General features: G+C 41.0%; 1 protein-coding gene across 1 annotated transcript in view; it reads right to left on the reverse strand.

Annotated features, from left to right (window-relative positions):
- Nucleotides 1-18565, reverse strand: part of LOC308407001 (voltage-dependent L-type calcium channel subunit alpha-1D-like) — a 29480-nt gene that overhangs the window by 987 nt on the left and 9928 nt on the right. The window contains exons 18-47 of the mRNA XM_080898361.1: nucleotides 18472-18544; nucleotides 15951-16014; nucleotides 15808-15865; nucleotides 15629-15725; nucleotides 15401-15530; nucleotides 15233-15292; nucleotides 15001-15107; nucleotides 14753-14840; nucleotides 13365-13472; nucleotides 13201-13253; nucleotides 12965-13111; nucleotides 11470-11671; nucleotides 11223-11381; nucleotides 11022-11132; nucleotides 10836-10919; nucleotides 10062-10082; nucleotides 9220-9354; nucleotides 9055-9120; nucleotides 8780-8871; nucleotides 7770-7929; nucleotides 3716-3843; nucleotides 3511-3607; nucleotides 3320-3422; nucleotides 3098-3199; nucleotides 2790-2914; nucleotides 1960-2291; nucleotides 1715-1855; nucleotides 1105-1496; nucleotides 685-797; nucleotides 208-540 (exon numbers count right to left, since the gene is read on the reverse strand). Coding sequence (XP_080754487.1) covers nucleotides 208-540; nucleotides 685-797; nucleotides 1105-1496; nucleotides 1715-1855; nucleotides 1960-2291; nucleotides 2790-2914; nucleotides 3098-3199; nucleotides 3320-3422; nucleotides 3511-3607; nucleotides 3716-3843; nucleotides 7770-7929; nucleotides 8780-8871; nucleotides 9055-9120; nucleotides 9220-9354; nucleotides 10062-10082; nucleotides 10836-10919; nucleotides 11022-11132; nucleotides 11223-11381; nucleotides 11470-11671; nucleotides 12965-13111; nucleotides 13201-13253; nucleotides 13365-13472; nucleotides 14753-14840; nucleotides 15001-15107; nucleotides 15233-15292; nucleotides 15401-15530; nucleotides 15629-15725; nucleotides 15808-15865; nucleotides 15951-16014; nucleotides 18472-18544 — 3881 coding nt within the window. The remainder of the gene's footprint in view (nucleotides 1-207; nucleotides 541-684; nucleotides 798-1104; nucleotides 1497-1714; nucleotides 1856-1959; nucleotides 2292-2789; nucleotides 2915-3097; nucleotides 3200-3319; nucleotides 3423-3510; nucleotides 3608-3715; nucleotides 3844-7769; nucleotides 7930-8779; nucleotides 8872-9054; nucleotides 9121-9219; nucleotides 9355-10061; nucleotides 10083-10835; nucleotides 10920-11021; nucleotides 11133-11222; nucleotides 11382-11469; nucleotides 11672-12964; nucleotides 13112-13200; nucleotides 13254-13364; nucleotides 13473-14752; nucleotides 14841-15000; nucleotides 15108-15232; nucleotides 15293-15400; nucleotides 15531-15628; nucleotides 15726-15807; nucleotides 15866-15950; nucleotides 16015-18471; nucleotides 18545-18565) is intronic.

Below are 18565 nucleotides of genomic sequence, written 5' to 3' on the forward strand. Positions count from 1 at the left end.
GGATAACAGTTTTGCCATCCTTTTTACTGGGCAAGAATATCCCCATGAGGTTTCAAAAGTTCCAATCAGTCAAAACAGGTGAATATCAGCCTTAAAGTCTCACTAAATCAAGTTCCAAAGGGTCACGGGAATTTAAAATACACCAAGTTCTACATAATAGTGGGTGTAGGAGGTTTCACCTTTACGAAAATCTCAAAAACTACTTACCGACTCCACCAGACTGTCCGCGCTGCCTTTGCTTATGAAGCCCTGGTTCACAGGGGGTGGCATTCTTACACTGGTGAACGTCCTGGTTTGACCGGGGTTCCAGCCGGGGCGCCTTCCTGCAGGAAGGCTGGCAGAACCGTCATTCCACAGCGGTTGACTGCTACCTGTGGCTTCATCCATCAAGATCATAGGAGTGTAGATGAGCTTGCCCTTGCGTGCCGATGGGGCAATTATTCCTGGAACAGGAGTGGCACCAGCTGCTGCCGTGTTCGCCCAGGAGGTGGACAACATGGAGGACACACTGCTGGGCCGGGACTCCAGGCTGTGCTGGTTCTGACAGAGGAGAGCAAAAGTAGAGCCAGTAAATCCAGATCAGAGAGGCTGCTCTCTTGTCATTTATTCATATCATTATGAGTTTAAGCTAGAAATGAGTAGGAAAACTAGCAGGCTGAGTGTGTATGCGTGTCACTGTTTTACCTGCAAACGTGATCTAGTTGGAGATGTGTGGCCTTGATAGATTCCTGGGATGGGGAGGTTATCTACGCTGCTCTGTGGTCTCAGACACTGGAAATTAAAGGCGGGTTTATGACCTGAAACAGAAAGCAGGAAGATATTAGAAAAATGACCTGAGTGCAAGACTAGCACCGTGTGTGGAGAGAGTTTGTATTAGCAGGCATCAGTTATAGTTCACATGCCCAATAAAACCCCTCAGAAAAGTTCAGTGTATAAAGTAAAATAAGAGTAATATTTGATAAATTCACTTGACAGATTATTTAAACACCAAAAACATTATCATTATATTTGAATTTTAAATTTCTTCTGATTGGCAACGTCCAAAAATATACAACCACCTCTGTCTATCAGTACTCTTGAAGAATGGAAGAGAAGGAGGAAAACCTTTTGGAATAGCAGGAAGTAACCTTCTCCTAACAAACTGGGCACCGCTGTTCTCATTGGTAGTGTAGCCGTTTCCAGTGTAATCGATGCTGCTGCCGTTTTCATGGCCGCCGCTCATTGTGCTTCCGTTCCCGTTGGCGGTCATGATGCCGTTTCCATTCTCACTGTATCTTGGATATCCATTCTCATTATATTCATTTGTGGTGTAGGGAGTGGGACTCGTGGCAGCACTCCCTCCATTCATGTTGATGTCAGTGTAATCATTGCTGACGAAGCCACTGGTACCATTAGAGTCATACGGTATTTCGCCAAGGCTGCTGCCTCTTTCCAGACTCTGGCCATTGTAGCCTGCATCAGTTGGTACTGGGGAAACAGCCTCTGGATACATATACCTGCACGACCAAAGAGTAAAAGTGCTAATTAGTGAGCTCTAGAGGTGCTGGTGGGTTGAATCCTCTACCCCAGTCTTGTTTCCAGTCTTAATGCTAGGCTGTTCAATCTTGTCTTCAGTTGTTTGGTTTTTTTAATCCATCTATTTCCCAAATTTTTTTTTTAATGAATAACCTAATAAACCTACATCTATCGCTTGACCTTCTTGATTATTCCTTACCGGTCTACTGATGCCAGACTTGCAGCATCTCCTTCACTCAAGTACACCTGCTCGGATACTTCCTCTGTAGCTTTGACTTCTTCAACTAAAATCTCAGGTGGAGGTGGAGGAGGAAGAGGCGATTCACTGATGGAGTCCGCCCTGTTTGTTAAGAGTACAAGTAAATTAGAAAACTCCTTGGTATAAAATAGAAGGAATACGTGTGAGTACCAATGTGAGAATTCACGTATGACGCAGTAACGTACCTCACTGGGAGGTGTTCTGACCTCACAGGCTGCTCTGTTACCACGCTGACACCTGCCAGCTCTGATCCCGGCCTCTGGTGTTCCTTCAAGCCCGTCACCTGCTCCGTGATCACACCTCCGTTGGAGATCTTGGGCTCTGGTTCCATGATCAAAGTCGTCTGCTCTACCAGCGTGTCCAGAGGCGGCATCGGTGTGCTGGAGGGAGTGGGGGTTGCTGACGTTTCAGGCCCACTCTCGAATATGTCATCGCCTCCACCTTCCTCGTCCTCCAGATCAGAAGCCATTGCCAGACGCATCTCTGGAGCCAGATCCTGCAGTGTCCGCAGCCCTTGCTAGAAACATATCCATAAACTGAAGTCAGCCTACATTCAAAAATGAGTTTAATGCAAAGTTAAGCACCTGAAGATGGATGAAAAGATTTTTTATTTTTATAATTATTAATTTTTTATTATAAAAAAGTATATTTGATCGTAAGTTGAACTTAACCTTTCAAATCTCAGTTTAAGACTCGCATGAAAAAGATGATTTTAACTCGGAAAGCAAACATGGTTCAAGATGCAATTAAAATGTATGTGCATGAGTTTTTGTATTTTACATTTTTTCATTCTTTTACTTTGAGCATTTAGGTTATTTCCTTTTATTTTCTGTCAGTTGCCTGTTGGACTTCTGCCTCACTGAAATAAAGATTTGTTTTGTTTATTACTCCTCTTTTAGGTCAGCATTTGGGTCCACATTCACACACAGACATGACCGTATGATTTTATTTTGCATCGAGTCAATGACAAAGTTGTGTCAAACATGGGATCTTTGAGTTGGATAGTTTATGTTACCTGTAGAGAAGCTGCTTTGTCCTTCCTTTTGGATTTCCTCTCCCTTTCTTTTCTTTTCCGGAATTTTTTAAAGTAGTCTTGAATCAAGAAGCTGGCATAAACCTTTCCACAAGTCACCTCATCTCCTGAAAGAAGGTAATGTTACACAAACATTACTTTGGATTATAAGACTTATATGAATAAATGTACATATTTGGCATCATCAGGTGCACAATATGAAAGAAAAGAGGCTTGATTTAATATTCAGTGTGTTTTAGGTTTTCTTTACTTTTCATTATGTTGGAAAGCAGTGCAATTTTGTGGTATACCTCTAGGGGGAGGAATGACTTCATCAATGAGTTTGGGTTTAGTGCGCTTCCAGAGCTTCTTGATAATCACCTTCAGCTCTTCATTCTGCTGGTCGATGGGACCTGAGTGGGACACAAACAACAGATCCTTTAATATAAACAGCACTATCATTAAAAGAGTGAGGTAATCTCATACACAAATAATGAGCTTCTGTGTTTTTGTTTATATGCAGCAGGTCAAACCTTCAGTCTTGATCTTCAGTGAGGTTCGCACGAGAGCAAACAGAGTAGCGTTGAAGGTGACTGTGCCATCAGGATGCAGGGGAACATTCATGGCAACCAGTCTCTGCAAAGACAAGTTGAGGCAGAAGGAGTCAGATGCGTGTCTTTAGTTTGTTCATGAAATCCGCAGGAGCAAATGTGTTTTTGCTCACTTTGCAAGCAACACGATGAGGACATAATTTTCCGAAACCAAGAGGCGGCTGAATCCTGCGCAGCATAGTGACGACATCGATGTGTTTTATACGACCGCTGTAGGAGAGAGATGGACGCAGAGCTGGTGAGACAGATGTAAGACAAAGTATGCAAGGACAGAAAAAATGCACAAGTTGTGGAGAATGATACTAAAAAGATTCTCACGTGGCCTCTGGATCATAGTCAGACCAAACTCTCTTAAACTCGTCCAGATGGTGAGTGCCGAGTACGGTCCAGTCTCTTGTCAGATATTCAAAGTTGTCCATGATGACAGCAATGAACAAGTTGATAATCTGAGAGAGAAAGATATGACTATAACAGCATGTGTTTTACATAAATAAATCTATTATTGAAAAAAGTTAGAATAGGGATCCAGAAAGTCCAGTATAATATAATCCGGTAGTATAGTGTAAAAATGATAAAAGAAAATTTAGGAAACATTTTAAGTAAATTTAGCAAATAAAAGTAGTGAGATTACATTTTGAATTATTGTTGCTTCTAAATTTTGTATAAAGTCACAACAGGCAAGTCAGGCCACTACAGTTCTGTGAACATATTAAAAAACCCAACAGCACACAGAGGTCCTGGGCCCGTATCCCTAAAGATTCTGAGAATCCTCTCAGAGAGCTCCTAACTTAACCTAAAAATTCCTTGCCAGGAGTTTTAGCTTAGAAGTGATTCCAGAACATTTTCAGTGAACTCTGAGCAAGGAATGGATGGAAAATCCTATCTTAGTGAGGAGGTGTGGTTGACCCCGTTGCTAGGTATGAGTCATCATTTCAAAAGCCGTGATTGGTTGATCCTACAAGTTTGATGGAAATGAGCTTTTGGTGATAATGAGCAAAGGATGTACCCTCAAATCAATAAACATATTATATACTCTAATCTTATGCTGACTGTAATTGTAAATAATATTTCACATTCAAGAAAATATCTGGAAAATGAATAGTAAGCTGTAGGGGTTATAGCCTAACATTAGAATCTAAAATATGTGAAAACTTAAACTCATTACACCCTGTTCAAATAATGATTTGTGTCTTATTTGCTCATATTAATATCCTAGCTGACATATTTTATACTTTCACTCCCATATGGACCCTGTTGAAAACAAGATGGCCTATCTCAAGGGGCTGTCCTTAATGAAGTAGAAATCACAACGTTACAAGTCCAGTGTGGTCTTAACGAGGGTAACACGGCTCAGCTTTTAGCAATGTCTGTGATTGCAGACCCAAGTCATCACTGCTGCATTGTTGCATTTTCCCGGTTGCCAAATACCTCAGGGTTGTGATTACTTTCGTCTCTGGTGTAATAGTGTTGTGGCGTCGAGTTGGTGAAGTAATTGCATCTCTAAGGAGATCCACCACAAACATGATTCCTGCACGATCCAATCTGTAGCGTCTCAATAATTCCCTGTCATCCAGTGTTTGCAGGACATCTCTCCTGCCTCTTCTGTTGGCCATTTTGTGCAGCTGCTTAGGGGAACTCCTAAGCCACTAAAAGTCCTCTTCCCTGCTCTTAGCAGATCTTGCCTTAGGAGCCCTTTTAAGCGTTAGGAATCTTGAGGAATAGCTTTTATATTAACTGGGATTGTCGTGTCACTTTTAGGGGAAATTCTAAGAAAACGTCATGACTCTGAGAATTTTCTTAGAATTTGGCCGCTAGGAGCCACTTTTTGCACAAAGATTCTTTAGGGATACGGGCCCTGATCTACATTAGCTGCCAGGAGGGTCTTTGTGGGTTTCTGCTAGAGGCCGAAAACCACATACGGATTGATTTTTGTCAGCTGTCCACAAAGGAAGAAAACATAAAGAAGGACAAATGAACAGGAAAAACTGTAACCCTGCTATAAATCAAACCGCCTAAACCAGGGGCAGGGGAACTCCAGGCCACAAGGGCCAGTGTCCTGCAGGTTTTAGATGTTTCCTTGATCCAACACAGCTGATTAATATGGCTAAATTACCTCCTCCACATGCCTTGACATTTTCCAGAGGCCTGGTAATGAAATAATCATTTGATTCAGGTGTGTTGACCCAGGGTGAGATCTAAAACCTGCAGGACACCAGCCTTCGAGGCCTGGGCCTGTATCCCTAAAGAATCTTTGTGCAAAAAGTGGCTCCTAGCGGCCAAATTCTAAGAAAATTCTCAGAGTCATGACGTTTTCTTAGAATTTCCCCTAAAAGTGACACGACAATCCCAGTTAATATAAAAGCTATTCCTCAAGATTCCTAGCGCTTAAAAGGGCTCCTAAGGCAAGATCTGCTAAGAGCAGGGAAGAGGACTTTTAGTGGCTTAGGAGTTCCCCTAAGCAGCTGCACAAAATGGCCAACAGAAGAGGCAGGAGAGATGTCCTGCAAACACTGGATGACAGGGAATTATTGAGACGCTACAGATTGGATCGTGCAGGAATCATGTTTGTGGTGGATCTCCTTAGAGATGCAATTACTTCACCAACTCGACGCCACAACGCTATTACACCGGAGACGAAAGTAATCACAACCCTGAGGTATTTGGCAACCGGGAAAATGCAACAATGCAGCAGTGATGACTTGGGTCTGCAATCACAGACATTGCTAAAAGCTGAGCCGTGTTACCCTCGTTAAGACCACACTGGACTTGTAACGTTGTGATTTCTACTTCATTAAGGACAGCCCCTTGAGATAGGCCATCTTGTTTTCAACAGGGTCCATATGGGAGTGAAAGTACAAAATATGTCAGCTAGGATATTAATATGAGCAAATAAGACACAAATCATTATTTGAACAGGGTGTAATGAGTTTAAGTTTTCACATATTTTAGATTCTAATGTTAGGCTATAACCCCTACAGCTTACTATTCATTTTCCAGATATTTTCTTGAATGTGAAATATTATTTACAATTACAGTCAGCATAAGATTAGAGTGTATAATTATGTTTATTGATTTGAGGGTACATCCTTTGCTCATTATCACCAAAAGCTCATTTCCATCAAACTTGTAGGATCAACCAATCACGGCTTTTGAAATGATGTCTCATACCTAGCAACGGGGTCAACCACACCTCCTCACTAAGATAGGATTTTCCATCCATTCCTTGCTCAGAGTTCACTGAAAATGTTCTGGAATCACTTCTAAGCTAAAACTCCTGGCAAGGAATTTTTAGGTTAAGTTAGGAGCTCTCTGAGAGGATTCTCAGAATCTTTAGGGATACGGGCCCTGGAGTTGGACACCCCTGGCCTAAACTGAGAAAACTGTCCATGGAACAGTGGAAGAGATTAAAGGCCAACGTCTGTCATAGGTAAATATTATAAATCGCATGGATTACATTGGGTTCCATAGCAAGATTGAAATTGTCTATGTATTGGATGATTACTTTTGATATTGTAACGTTTCAGTGAAAGTTCCTGGTGGACTAGGGTTATATTTTAGGTCAGGGGTAGGAAACTCTAGGCCTCAAGAGTCGGTGTCCTGCAGGTTTTAGATATCATCCTGGGTCAACACACCTGAATCAAATGATTAGTTCATTACCAGACCTCTGGAAAATGTCAAGGCATGTGGAGGAGGTAATTTAGCCATTTTAAATCAACTGTGTTGGATCAAGGACACATCTAAAACCTGCAGGACACTGGCTCTCGAGGCCTGGAGTTCCCTGCCCCTGTCTGAATCATATATGATACTGCTGATAATTCTAAGCAGGTAATCTGGAACAGATTATACTCTGCTGTATTTTCTGCGGTTTTTACCATTTCCACTGCAGGAACGCAGCAACTTGATAGAGTATGAGATCCTACGTGGACCCTCCTCTGCCTGCTCTCTAGGGCAAACGCCACCTTCTTTCGACACATTTAATGTTTTAAAATAGCACTATGGTCAAAGTACTGTTACCAAAATATTTGTGCCCTTTTAAATCGGGATTTTGTGGTTTGAGTGTGCTGCCTGGATTAATAAAATCCGTGGATGCGAGTTGTCTGATGAGCTGGGAATTGGAGAAGACAGGGTAAGCTTTTAAACCTGCTAGTATGCTGCAGCTGTAATACTATGCTGTCTGCTTTCATCTAACTTTGATTCCTCCTGACCTGATATTCTATAAAACACGAGTTAGAATTAATTATACCTACATTTCTTTTAGAGACAAGAGGTAGAGTGTTTAGTTATATCAAAAGAAAGGACATGTTTTACCACAAACAAGATGAACGAAGGGATTTTTAAAAAATGATCCCTAATTTTCGGTGGCTTTGCTTACCAGGTAAGCACATAGCATGAAGAAGCTGATGAAGTAAAGGTAGGCCAAGTTGCTACCGCAGGTGAACTCTTCACCAGGTTCAACGTCAGCTTCTGGGTCACAGCGTCTGCCAGGCAAAGCTGCCAACATGATCTCTTGCCACTGCTCTCCAGTGGCACACCTACAAGGAAAAACAGCAGCATTATCACTGTTCCTTTACACTGTTTTAGACCTTCTAGATGTTAGAAAAGATGCATGAAAATTTCACACTAGAAGTACTTTTTGTTTGAGGAAAAAGTCATGTTAATGCAGCACAGTAACTTCTGATTCTAAGTAAGACTATAATAAAGAAATGTATTATCAGAAGAGAGAAGAAAGCCATGGACTGTAGATAAACGATGGACATAGCTTACATGCCATCACCAGTTGTTTCTTAGACTGTGCATTTTGAAGCTTCGGCATTTATGTTTTGTCTGCAAAAACAAAGATATAAAATACGGATGACTCAGCTTTCAGGTCTGAAAAGTAAAGTTGTCTTTGAAGTGCGTTAAATGTGCATTCTTGCTAATGAGCAGCAGGGAGCGATACCTCTGGTTGCACAAAGAAACTGCCCCGTATTAGTTAGAAAACAGGATGTTCATCATGTAAATTATGATCCTCATTAAAGTCAAAAAGAAAGATAAAGTAAGACACATTGTGTCACATTTTTATTTTTTATTTAAAGTGCTCCAGAAGGCACCTATACAACAAGCAGTGCTGAGAGGTTCAGTCCACCGATCCAGTGGTTACTGAAGGTGGTAAGCCTTAACACAAAACACTTTTTAAGAGGCCCCCTTAAGAGTCTTTATGAAGGAGGACATTAGTTTCATTGCCAAAAACAGTTTTCATTACAAGGCTGTAACTATTAACATTAATTTAATATCTCTGGTAGCCAGCCTCCAGTGGCCATTGGATGAAGTAAAGCTTCATTTTTCAACAATTCAGCTTTGTCCCTTTAATTTTGCCCCTTCCTGGGGGCTAAAAAGACTCACCTAAAAAGTACCAGAACAGCCATAAAGAAAGTCTGGAAGTTGCAGTTTCTGTTGATGTGTGTGTCCTCATCAACAGCCACCTTCCCAAACATCTACAAGAGAAAAAAAAAAACAGTCATTAAAACCAGAGACTTTTTATTATTATAGACTTATAAACTGGGATGCAGCCCGTATGATGTAATGGTAATGTTTTGTTTATCATCGGATACCTGTTTGATTAATTGCAATGAGTGGAACAGCCAAAATTTAAACCTACGTTCATAACAAAGACTCACCTGCATGCCGATCACAGCATAGATAAAGAAGATCATGGCAATGAGGAGGCCAACGTAAGGTAAAGCCTGAGCAGATAAAAGTCGAGAGCAAAGTTACATAAAAGTTGTCTACAGGTGTCACAAGAAATTGTTTAATCCTTTTGTTATTTCTGTGCTGCTACTGACCTGGAGGGACTTGACAAAAGTCCAGAGAAGAGTCCGAATGCCTTCTCCTTTACTGAGGAGTTTGACCAACCTCAAGACTCGGAAAAGACGGAAAAATGTGATGGACACTTTTCCACTTTCACCTTTCCCGGGACCCTAGAAAGAATAACGGCAGACAGAAATAGTTAAATATCTGAGACTGAAAAAGCAAATATGTCATCAGGAGTGTGAAACGTGGCTTAAATCAAAATTTTGCATTGTGGATCTGATTGAAAAGAATTTATTTTGCATTGTCACACAATGAAATATGAACCTTAGATGTCTAATATTTCTTAGTCTTGTTTGTTTTGTTTTTTTTTATTGTTGTTATCGTTAACTCTTTCCCTGGGTCTTTTCCCGTGTGTTATGAATAAATCTTCTTTTTTTGGTAAAAAAATAAAAAATAAAAAATAAAAAAAAAGGAGTGTGAAACGTGTCCTGAAGGCCAGGACGGTTTATGTAAACGGTTAATTCTGGCCTGCTTGAAGCGCTTGTCAAGTGTAAAGACTGAAGATAAGAGCACCGTTTTTGGACTTTTCACAAGCCATTTGGATTGGAAATCCTTAAGGTGAATGTTCAAACTATTGATTTCCTCCAATCCAGAAGAGTTTCAAGGCTTTCTTCCTGACAAAGGCGTTACCCAAACCCTGAGATATCACAGAGAAATGCGGCCAAGGAGCAGCACAGAAGTGTTTAAGTTATGAGTAGAAAAGCTGAGACATGTTGTTCAAGTTGCACTTATTTTTCTCAAGGTTATTAGCTTTTGTCCACCCAAAGTGTATTGCAGAAGAATTAAAGGGAGTACTTCAGAATTCAGCTCTTACCTCACCATGACCGCCTCCGCCCTGCATCGTTTTGCATGTGGTGAACAACAGGCAGGCGATACCATGCAGGAGAAAAGAAATTAAAGCACAAATGATTTCATTTTCAGAGTAATACATATTTCAAGCCATGTAGAATTTCTTCCTCAAAAAATTGTAGAAAGGTTTATTTTATTATTTTTCATCGTGTAGTTCTTAATCATTTGTTTAGTTTATTGTTCACAAAAGTGCAGCTGACAATCCTGATGGCAGTAGTAGTTTTCCTTCTCGCATCTGAATTATCTTCTGATTGTATTCCTACATAATAGCACCATAATAACCGACACCAAGCTGCTGAGATCCCTTTTAGCTCCTGCAGATAAATACCAGCAAATCTTCAGGATATTAAAAGGAAAGTTTCATCAAAATTGCACAGAAAATACTGGGACTGGCGTCACCCAGTGTGTTAACTGCTCACCTCGCCCGAATTGAGGTGAGCGATTGCTCACTGGATATTTTTTCTGTTTTAGATCATTCTCTGTAAACCTAGAGATGTTTGTGTGGGGAAATCCCAGTTCTCCACCAACAACCATGCCTTGTTCAAAGTCATTTAAATCACCTTTCTTCCCCAATCTGATGCTCTTTCTGAATTTCAACAGGTTATCTTGACTATCTCGAAATGCCTAATTTGACTCACTTATTGCATGACTAATTGTTGGCGTGTGATTGGCTGATTAGATATTTGGGTAGATAAGGAAGGTAGCTGGTGATATTTTGTTGCTGTGTGAACAAACTTACGCTGAATTCAGAGACTGCAATGTCCAACACACTTCCCACGACGATAAGTGCATCAAATGAATTCCAAGGATCGATGAAATAGTGCTGCAGAGATTAAACAAGCAAAGTGAGAGTCATCGAGACAGCAGACAGTGAGTGGAGTTGTGCCAAATATCATTTTCTGATGAAAAAAGAGTGAAACCTTACATGTGCCCGCAGAGCCATTAGCTTGATAATCATCTCTATAGTGAAAACCACAGTGAAGATCATGTTGAGGATGTCCATAATGGAGGTGAATAGTTTTGACTGCTCATAATGCTGAGAGGAAAAACAACACAAAAATTCACATCACAGCCCTGAATCAATATTTTAGTATTTTATCTGAGTGAAAACTGACTGACATTGTACCTGAACAGCCAGAGTAAGGGTGTTTCCCAGAATCAGTACAAACATGACGTACTCAAACTGGCTGGAGTTGATGATTTTCCAGAATTTGAGCTGGGATGGGTTTTTGGGAATGTAAATCTTAATTGGTTGAGCTTTCAATGCATAATACACGCACTGACGCTGTGAGGAGGGAGAGGATAGAAATGATTGCGTCTGAAAGAATGCTGTTACACTGAAGTCAAAACTACAGTTTTTAATGATAACTAACCTGATTTTTATTGAGTTCGCAGTTTTTGAACTCAGCCTCTCCTTGCTCTCGAAATGTAATGATGACAAAACCCACAAATATGTTCATCATGAAGAAGGCGATGATGATGATGTAGATGATGAAAAAGATGGAGATTTCTACTCTGTAGTTGTAAACGGGGCCTCGATTTATGGCGTTGGCATCGACGGCCCGGTACAGAAGCCTTTAGGCAAAAATAAAATAAAAGAGACAAAGCAAGTGACACACAGGATTCCTGATACATTGAGTCATTTAATCATTGATATAAGATTCCTAAACTTATGTTATTATTTGGAAATTCCATTAAAAAAGCCATGAAAAGGTGATATAGTTTCATGTATGTATTTCCTCTCTGTGCCGTCACAAAAGAGCATGTCATTTCAGTAGCAATATCTTTACATAAGTAATAAAGAATAATCTCATAAGGCAGGCTGTAAAACAACGGTCCCAGTGATGTTGTAGCGTAGCCCTCAGACACACAAGAAACACAGTATTTCTGTTGTCTGCTTAAAATGGGGCAGTTCAAGCTTTGGCATAGCCACGCAATCATAAAATGTCAATTCAAATTCTATATTCATCATTATTTGTGTGATGTGTAAACAATTTATGAAACAAATAATTGCTTGGTGAATATTTGGATGGATATATTTAGAGAACAATGAAATCAGGTCTACAGTCACAATGACAAGTTTTTGGCAGCGACACATTTTGTGTTTCATATACTTTCCTATTTTAACTTTGATTATTTTTTATTGTTGAGCACAGATGTTTGATGTGATTAAGATATGGACATTTTAATTTAATGATCTTTGAGCCTCTTACGTCTCATTTTTGCCTTGTGAAAAGTGCTATATCATGCTGGAAATTTAACAGATTGTCACCAAACTGCTTCTGGATCATTAAAAACTGGTCTTTGAGTACACGTTAAGTATGGGCAGTGCTTAAAAAGCAGAGAGACAAACAGAACCCCAAAAACTATGATCAATTTTGAGCACTTTTAAGGCAGGACTGGATTTTGATTAGTCTAAATATTGAGTCTTTGCATGGCTTTAATTTATTGACCAATAAAAGTCTTGATGTCATGATGGTTCTTCACTGTTTCATGGAAACATGTCTTGGAGCAGCTGTGACCATATAATTCTCTCTGGGGTTAATAAAATATTCTTATTCCGATTCTAAAAATAATCTAAACAAAAAGTGAAGCAGCAAAGTGTATGAAACATAAACATTTGTGCCACTGATAAAACTTTAAGCCACGACTGTAGTGCTCTGAAGGCCGTTTTCACTTAATCTTCAGCTAAAAATAGTCCCTACAACTGCTCTGTTACTTCCTGTTTTAGCAATATTTTCCAAAATAAAGAAAATAACAAAATGGTAAGTTGTTCAATAAGCTTCTAAGAAATAAACTGAAGCTCCCAAGGAATGACACAGATAGTTTAGAGAGGTAATGGACTTAAAATGTAGAATTAATACTCACTGCGGCCAACCTTCAAATGTTGACACAGTGAATAAAGCCAACATTCCCATTAGCACATTATCAAAGTTGAAATCGCTGTTCTCCCAGATGCGTTCCCTGACCATGGGGTGATTCATATCTCCATCCTTATACACCACAAATGTGCCTCTAAAAGTAGATGCATGCACATCTTTTAATAAACAGCGTGATAAGAAATTGTCAAGAGCTTTATGTCGTGTGAAAAAAAACCCACTGACTTGCACTCATCTGGAGTGTGTCTGGCTTCGTCAGTGCAGCTGTAGAATCTGCCCTATAACAGCAAACACAGAGAAGTTACACTGTTACAAACACTCACTCGACACACTCTATATATCTGCTGAGGGTGTTAAAATCTTATCATGCTGAAAGTGTGAACATGAACCTTGAAAAGCTGCACTCCAATACACGCAAACATGAACTGGAGGAGGGTTGTGACAATTAAGATGTTACCGATGGTGCGGATCGCCACAAACACGCACTGCACCACATTCTGTGAACATATAAACAGCAAAAACGATGTGACTAAAAGGCACCATGTTACACTTTTGTATGTACACTGAATAAATTGTACAGTACAAACAACAATATTGTCACAGTTGCTGCAGATTTGTCAGCTGCACATCCAAAGGTGCTCTGTTAGACTGAGAGCTGTTGACTGTGGAGGCCATTTGAGTTCAGTGAACTCATTGGCACGCTCAAGAAACCAGCTTGGCAATTCGAGCTTTGTGACATGGTGTGTTATCCTGCTCGAATTAGCCACTAGAAGACAGAAGACCACACTGTGGTCATAAAGGGATGGACATGATCAGAAACAAAATGCTGGTAGGCTGTGGCGTTTAAAGGATCCTCAGTTGCTACAAAGGGACCAAAAAGAAGATCCCCCACACCTATACATCACCACCAGCAGCCTGAACCGTTGACACAAGAGACAATGGATCTATGCTTTCATGTTGTTTACACCTAATTCTGACCCCACCACTCAAAAGTCACAATCTTACAATCTTCTGTTATCCATTTTCGATGAGTTTGTGTGAACTATAATCTCAGTTTCCTGTTCTTAGCTGGCAGGAGTGGTAGCTCTGCTGCTGTAGCCCATCTGCTTCAAGGCTTGATGTGCTGACATGATCTTCTGCATACCTTGTTTGTAACAAGTGGCTATTTGAATTTCCTGTTGTCTTCCTATTAGCTGGAAGCTGTCTGGCCATTCTCCTCTGACCTCTGACATCAACAAGACATTTTCAGCCAAAGAACTGCTACTCACTGGCCCCGTATTTTGGACCATCCTCACTGAACCCCAGAGATGAATCCCAGTCTATGAGCACCTTCTGAAATACTCAGACCAGCCTGTCTAACACCAACAATCATGTCATGTTCAAAGTAAATTCAATTTCCTTTCTTCTTCTGATGCTTAGTTGGAACTTTGGCAGTTTCTCTTCACCATGTCTACACTCCTAAATTAGTGTTTGCCATGTGAATGGCTGATTAGATATTTGTGTTAAGTGATCAGCGAGTTTACATGACACTGATTAAGTGTGACATGACATGAAAAGGAGGAGCTGAGGTGCAAGCGGCTTGCAGATGCAGCAGGCTGAACGGTGCACCCTTTATGAGATTTGCTAATTGGATACATAGAAGGGTATCAGCTGAGCCATCAGCCAATGTAGGTAGGCAGCTGTTATCAGCTTGGAGACCAAGCTTTACTTGGTGCGCTGTCTGAAATAATGCTTAAATGAATATAGGAATAAAACTAGATAGAATATAGCTGTTTACCTTTAATCCCTTGGCTCTGTTAATGGCTCGAAGAGGCCTGAGCACTCGAAGCACTCGGAGAATCTTCACCACAGAGATGGCACTTGAGCTGGAAGAAACAAGGAAAAGAGATTAGAAAAGAAAAGTTTGAGCTCATAAATTAAAAAAAGTTATCCTCAAATCTCTTCTCTTTGCTACAACTGCTCCTGATCTTTCTGCCAGAACCCAACAGAAGAACCACAGCTTGCGTTTCACGTGCATCTACTCACTGCAGAAAGAAGGACGTGAGTGACACACTGACAACCAGCAGGTCAAGAAGGTTGAAGGCATTTCTACAGAAGGAGCCAGTGTGCAGAAAAGCTCCATAAACAGTCATCTAAACATGAGTGAGAGGGTGAAGAAACAAAGTCAGAAACTCATTGCACTGCCATGTACTTCTGAGGTTTACTAGTGCATAATTTTCTATTAGATTTGGTTCTTTACAGCCACTGCAGCTGTTACCTTAAGTACGATCTCCACAGTGAAAACTGAAGTGAATACATAATCAGCATATCCCAGCACCTGAGGAAGACAGAAGCTAAATCAGTTCTCAGTCTAATGAAGATAATATTATGAGTCAGTAAACATGTAGGGAATATGACAGGAAAAGCGAGTGAAGCTTGGCCTTACAGTGTTCCTGAATGAGTGGGATTTAATGGGATCCTCAGCAGCCAGTGAAATACTACTGAGGATGATGAAGATGAGGATGAAGTTGGTGAAGTAGGGGTGATGGATGAGGTTGTGGCAGGCGACTCGTAAACTGAAGAATGGAAAATGGGAAGGAAATCACGTGCACTGCACTGGTATTAGATTGTATCCCTTCAATCATTTCTCGGGTTCATGATTATTTAAAATTACCAGTTTTTCTTTCCGAGAATGAAGAAGGAGCTTCCATCGGGTATTGGTACAATCTTTTCTTTGGGTCCGGAGAAATCGGGCTTCAGAGGAGCCACTCCTACAATAAAGACACACTTATAATCACTGTTGGTCAAGATAGTTAATATCTCTCTGTTGGGTGTAATGTCGATCAAACTCACCCTCCAGGCCTTCGATGACTCTCAGCTCCTCATTTTCCTGCCAGTCGTCATCTTCGTTCTGCTCCCGAGACAAAATATCAGCGGTTACTTCGCTTTCTATAAACATTCAATATAATATATAAAAAGATTTCAAAGTTCCTTGCCCCTGCATCTTCATCCTCTTTCTCTTCATCTTCATCCCACTCTTCTTCATCTTCCTTTTTCTCTCTGAATAAATAAATGTTCATACACTACTGTTATGCTTCAAATAACATTTTATATTGAATACACTGACGCGTAAATGCAGCAGAAATTAAAAGAACGTGTCGCCGTTTCCTTAAGCATATCGAACCAAGCTGCAACCTACACAGCTGACCTAAACTCGGTGTGGGAGGGACAAAAACTGGGATGGGGGATGGTATGTGATAATGATACAAAAATGCATTATGACCAAACATCTACACTTTGGTCATGTCTGTTTAAAGGGTATTGTTCCCAAAGTCATGGGATTTGCTCAGATGCAAATCTAAGCCATGCTGCCATGTTGTTTTTAGAGAGAAGAAGCTTTCTCACAGCTTTCTGTATGTATTAACGCAGATCTGAACGCTCCAGACCAGGGGTAGGGAGCTTTAGTCCTCGAGAGCCGGTGTCCTGCAGGTTTCAGATATCACCCTGGGTCACCACACCTGACTCAAATGATTAGTTCATTACCAGGCCTCTGGAGAACTCCAAAAAATGTTGAGGAGGTAATTTAGCCATTTAAATCAGCTGTGTTGGATCAAGGACACATCTAAACCCTGCAGGACACCGGCTCTTGAGGCCTGGAGTTCCCTGCCCCTGCTCCAGACCAAACTACTAAGCTTTTTTAAAGAGGTGATGAGATTCGCTGATGCTGAGTTTCTTGAATCAGTTCCATCTGATTAACTTGTTGCTACTTATCCTCTTAATTGCTATGGAAGGAGTAGGGAAGAGCTGTGAAATATTTGTGTATATAGTCCCAGAGAGGGACATAATGCTGAGTTCACAAATTTGGGTGACTGTAGCTACAGTGGGGCAAAAAAGTATTTAGTCAGCCACCGATTGTGCAAGTTCCCCCACTTAAAATGATGACAGAGGTCAGTAATTTGCACCAGAGGTACACTTCAACTGTGAGAGACAGAATGTGAAAAAAAAATCCATGAATCCACATGGTAGGATTTGTAAAGAATTTATTCGTAAATTAGGGTGGAAAATAAGTATTTGGTCACCTCAAACAAGGAAAATCTCTGGCTCTCACAGACCTGTAACGTCTTCTGTAAGAAGCTTTTCTGTCCCCCACTCGTTACCTGTATGAATGGCACCTGTTTGAACTCATCATCTGTATAAAAGACACCTGTCCACAGCCTCAAACAGTCAGACTCCAAACTCCGCCATGGCCAAGACCAAAGAGCTTTCGAAGGACACCAGGAAAAGTATTGTAGACCTGCACCAGACTGGGAAGAGTGAATCTACAATAGGCAAGCAGCTTGGTGTGAAAAAATCAACTGTGGGAGCAATCATCAGAAAATTGAAGACATACAAGACCACTGATAATCTCCCTCGATCTGGGGCTCCACGCAAGATCTCATCCCGTGGGGTCAAAATGATCATGAGAACGGTGAGCAAAGATCCCAGAACCACACGGGGGGACCTGGTGAATGACCTGCAGAGAGCTGGGGCCAAAGTAACAAAGGTCACCATCAGTAACACACTACAACGGCAGGGAATCAAATCCCGCAGTGCCAGACGTGTCCCGCTGCTGAAGCCAGTGCATGTCCAGGCCCGTCTGAAGTTTGCCAGAGAGCACATGGATGATACAGCAGAGGATTGGGAGAATGTCATGTGGTCAGATGAAACCAAAGTAGAACTTTTTGGTATAAACTCAACTCGTCGTGTTTGGAGGAAGAAGAATACTGAGTTGCATCCCAAGAACACCATACCTACTGTGAAGCATGGGGGTGGAAACATCATGCTATGGGGCTGTTTTTCTGCCAAGGGGACAGAACGACTGATCCGTGTTAAGGACAGAATGAATGGGGCCATGTATCGTGAGATTTTGAGCCAAAACCTCCTTCCATCAGTGAGAACTTTGAAGATGAAACGAGTCTGGGTCTTCCAACATGACAATGATCCAAAACACACCGCCCGGGCAACAAAGGAGTGGCTCCGTAAGAAGCATTTGAAAGTCCTGGAGTGGCCTAGCCAGTCTCCAGACCTCAACCCCATAGAAAATCTGTGGCGGGAGTTGAAAGTCCATGTTGCTCGGCGACAGCCCCAAAACATCACTGCTCTCGAGAAGATCTGCATGGAGGAATGGGCCAAAATACCAGCTACTGTGTGTGCAAACCTGGTAAAGACCTATAGTAAACGTTTGACCTCTGTTATTGCCAACAAAGGTTATGTTACAAAGTATTGAGTTGTATTTTTGTTATTGACCAAATACTTATTTTCCACCCTGATTTACGAATAAATTCTTTACAAATCCTACCATGTGGATTCATGGATTTTTTTTTTTCACATTCTGTCTCTCACAGTTGAAGTGTACCTCTGGTGCAAATTACTGACCTCTGTCATCATTTTAAGTGGGGGAACTTGCACAATCGGTGGCTGACTAAATACTTTTTTGCCCCACTGTACATCCATCTGCAGTCTATATATCAAACTTACTCGACTTTTTTCTTCCCACCACCTCCTGCCAAGTTGTCCACAGCGATAGCCAAGAAGACATTAAGCAGGATGTCTGATCACAAAATTAAGGAAT

This window comes from Rhamphochromis sp. 'chilingali', assembly GCF_963969265.1.
Source record: "Rhamphochromis sp. 'chilingali' genome assembly, chromosome: 12".
Lineage (NCBI taxonomy): Eukaryota > Metazoa > Chordata > Actinopteri > Cichliformes > Cichlidae > Rhamphochromis > Rhamphochromis sp. 'chilingali'.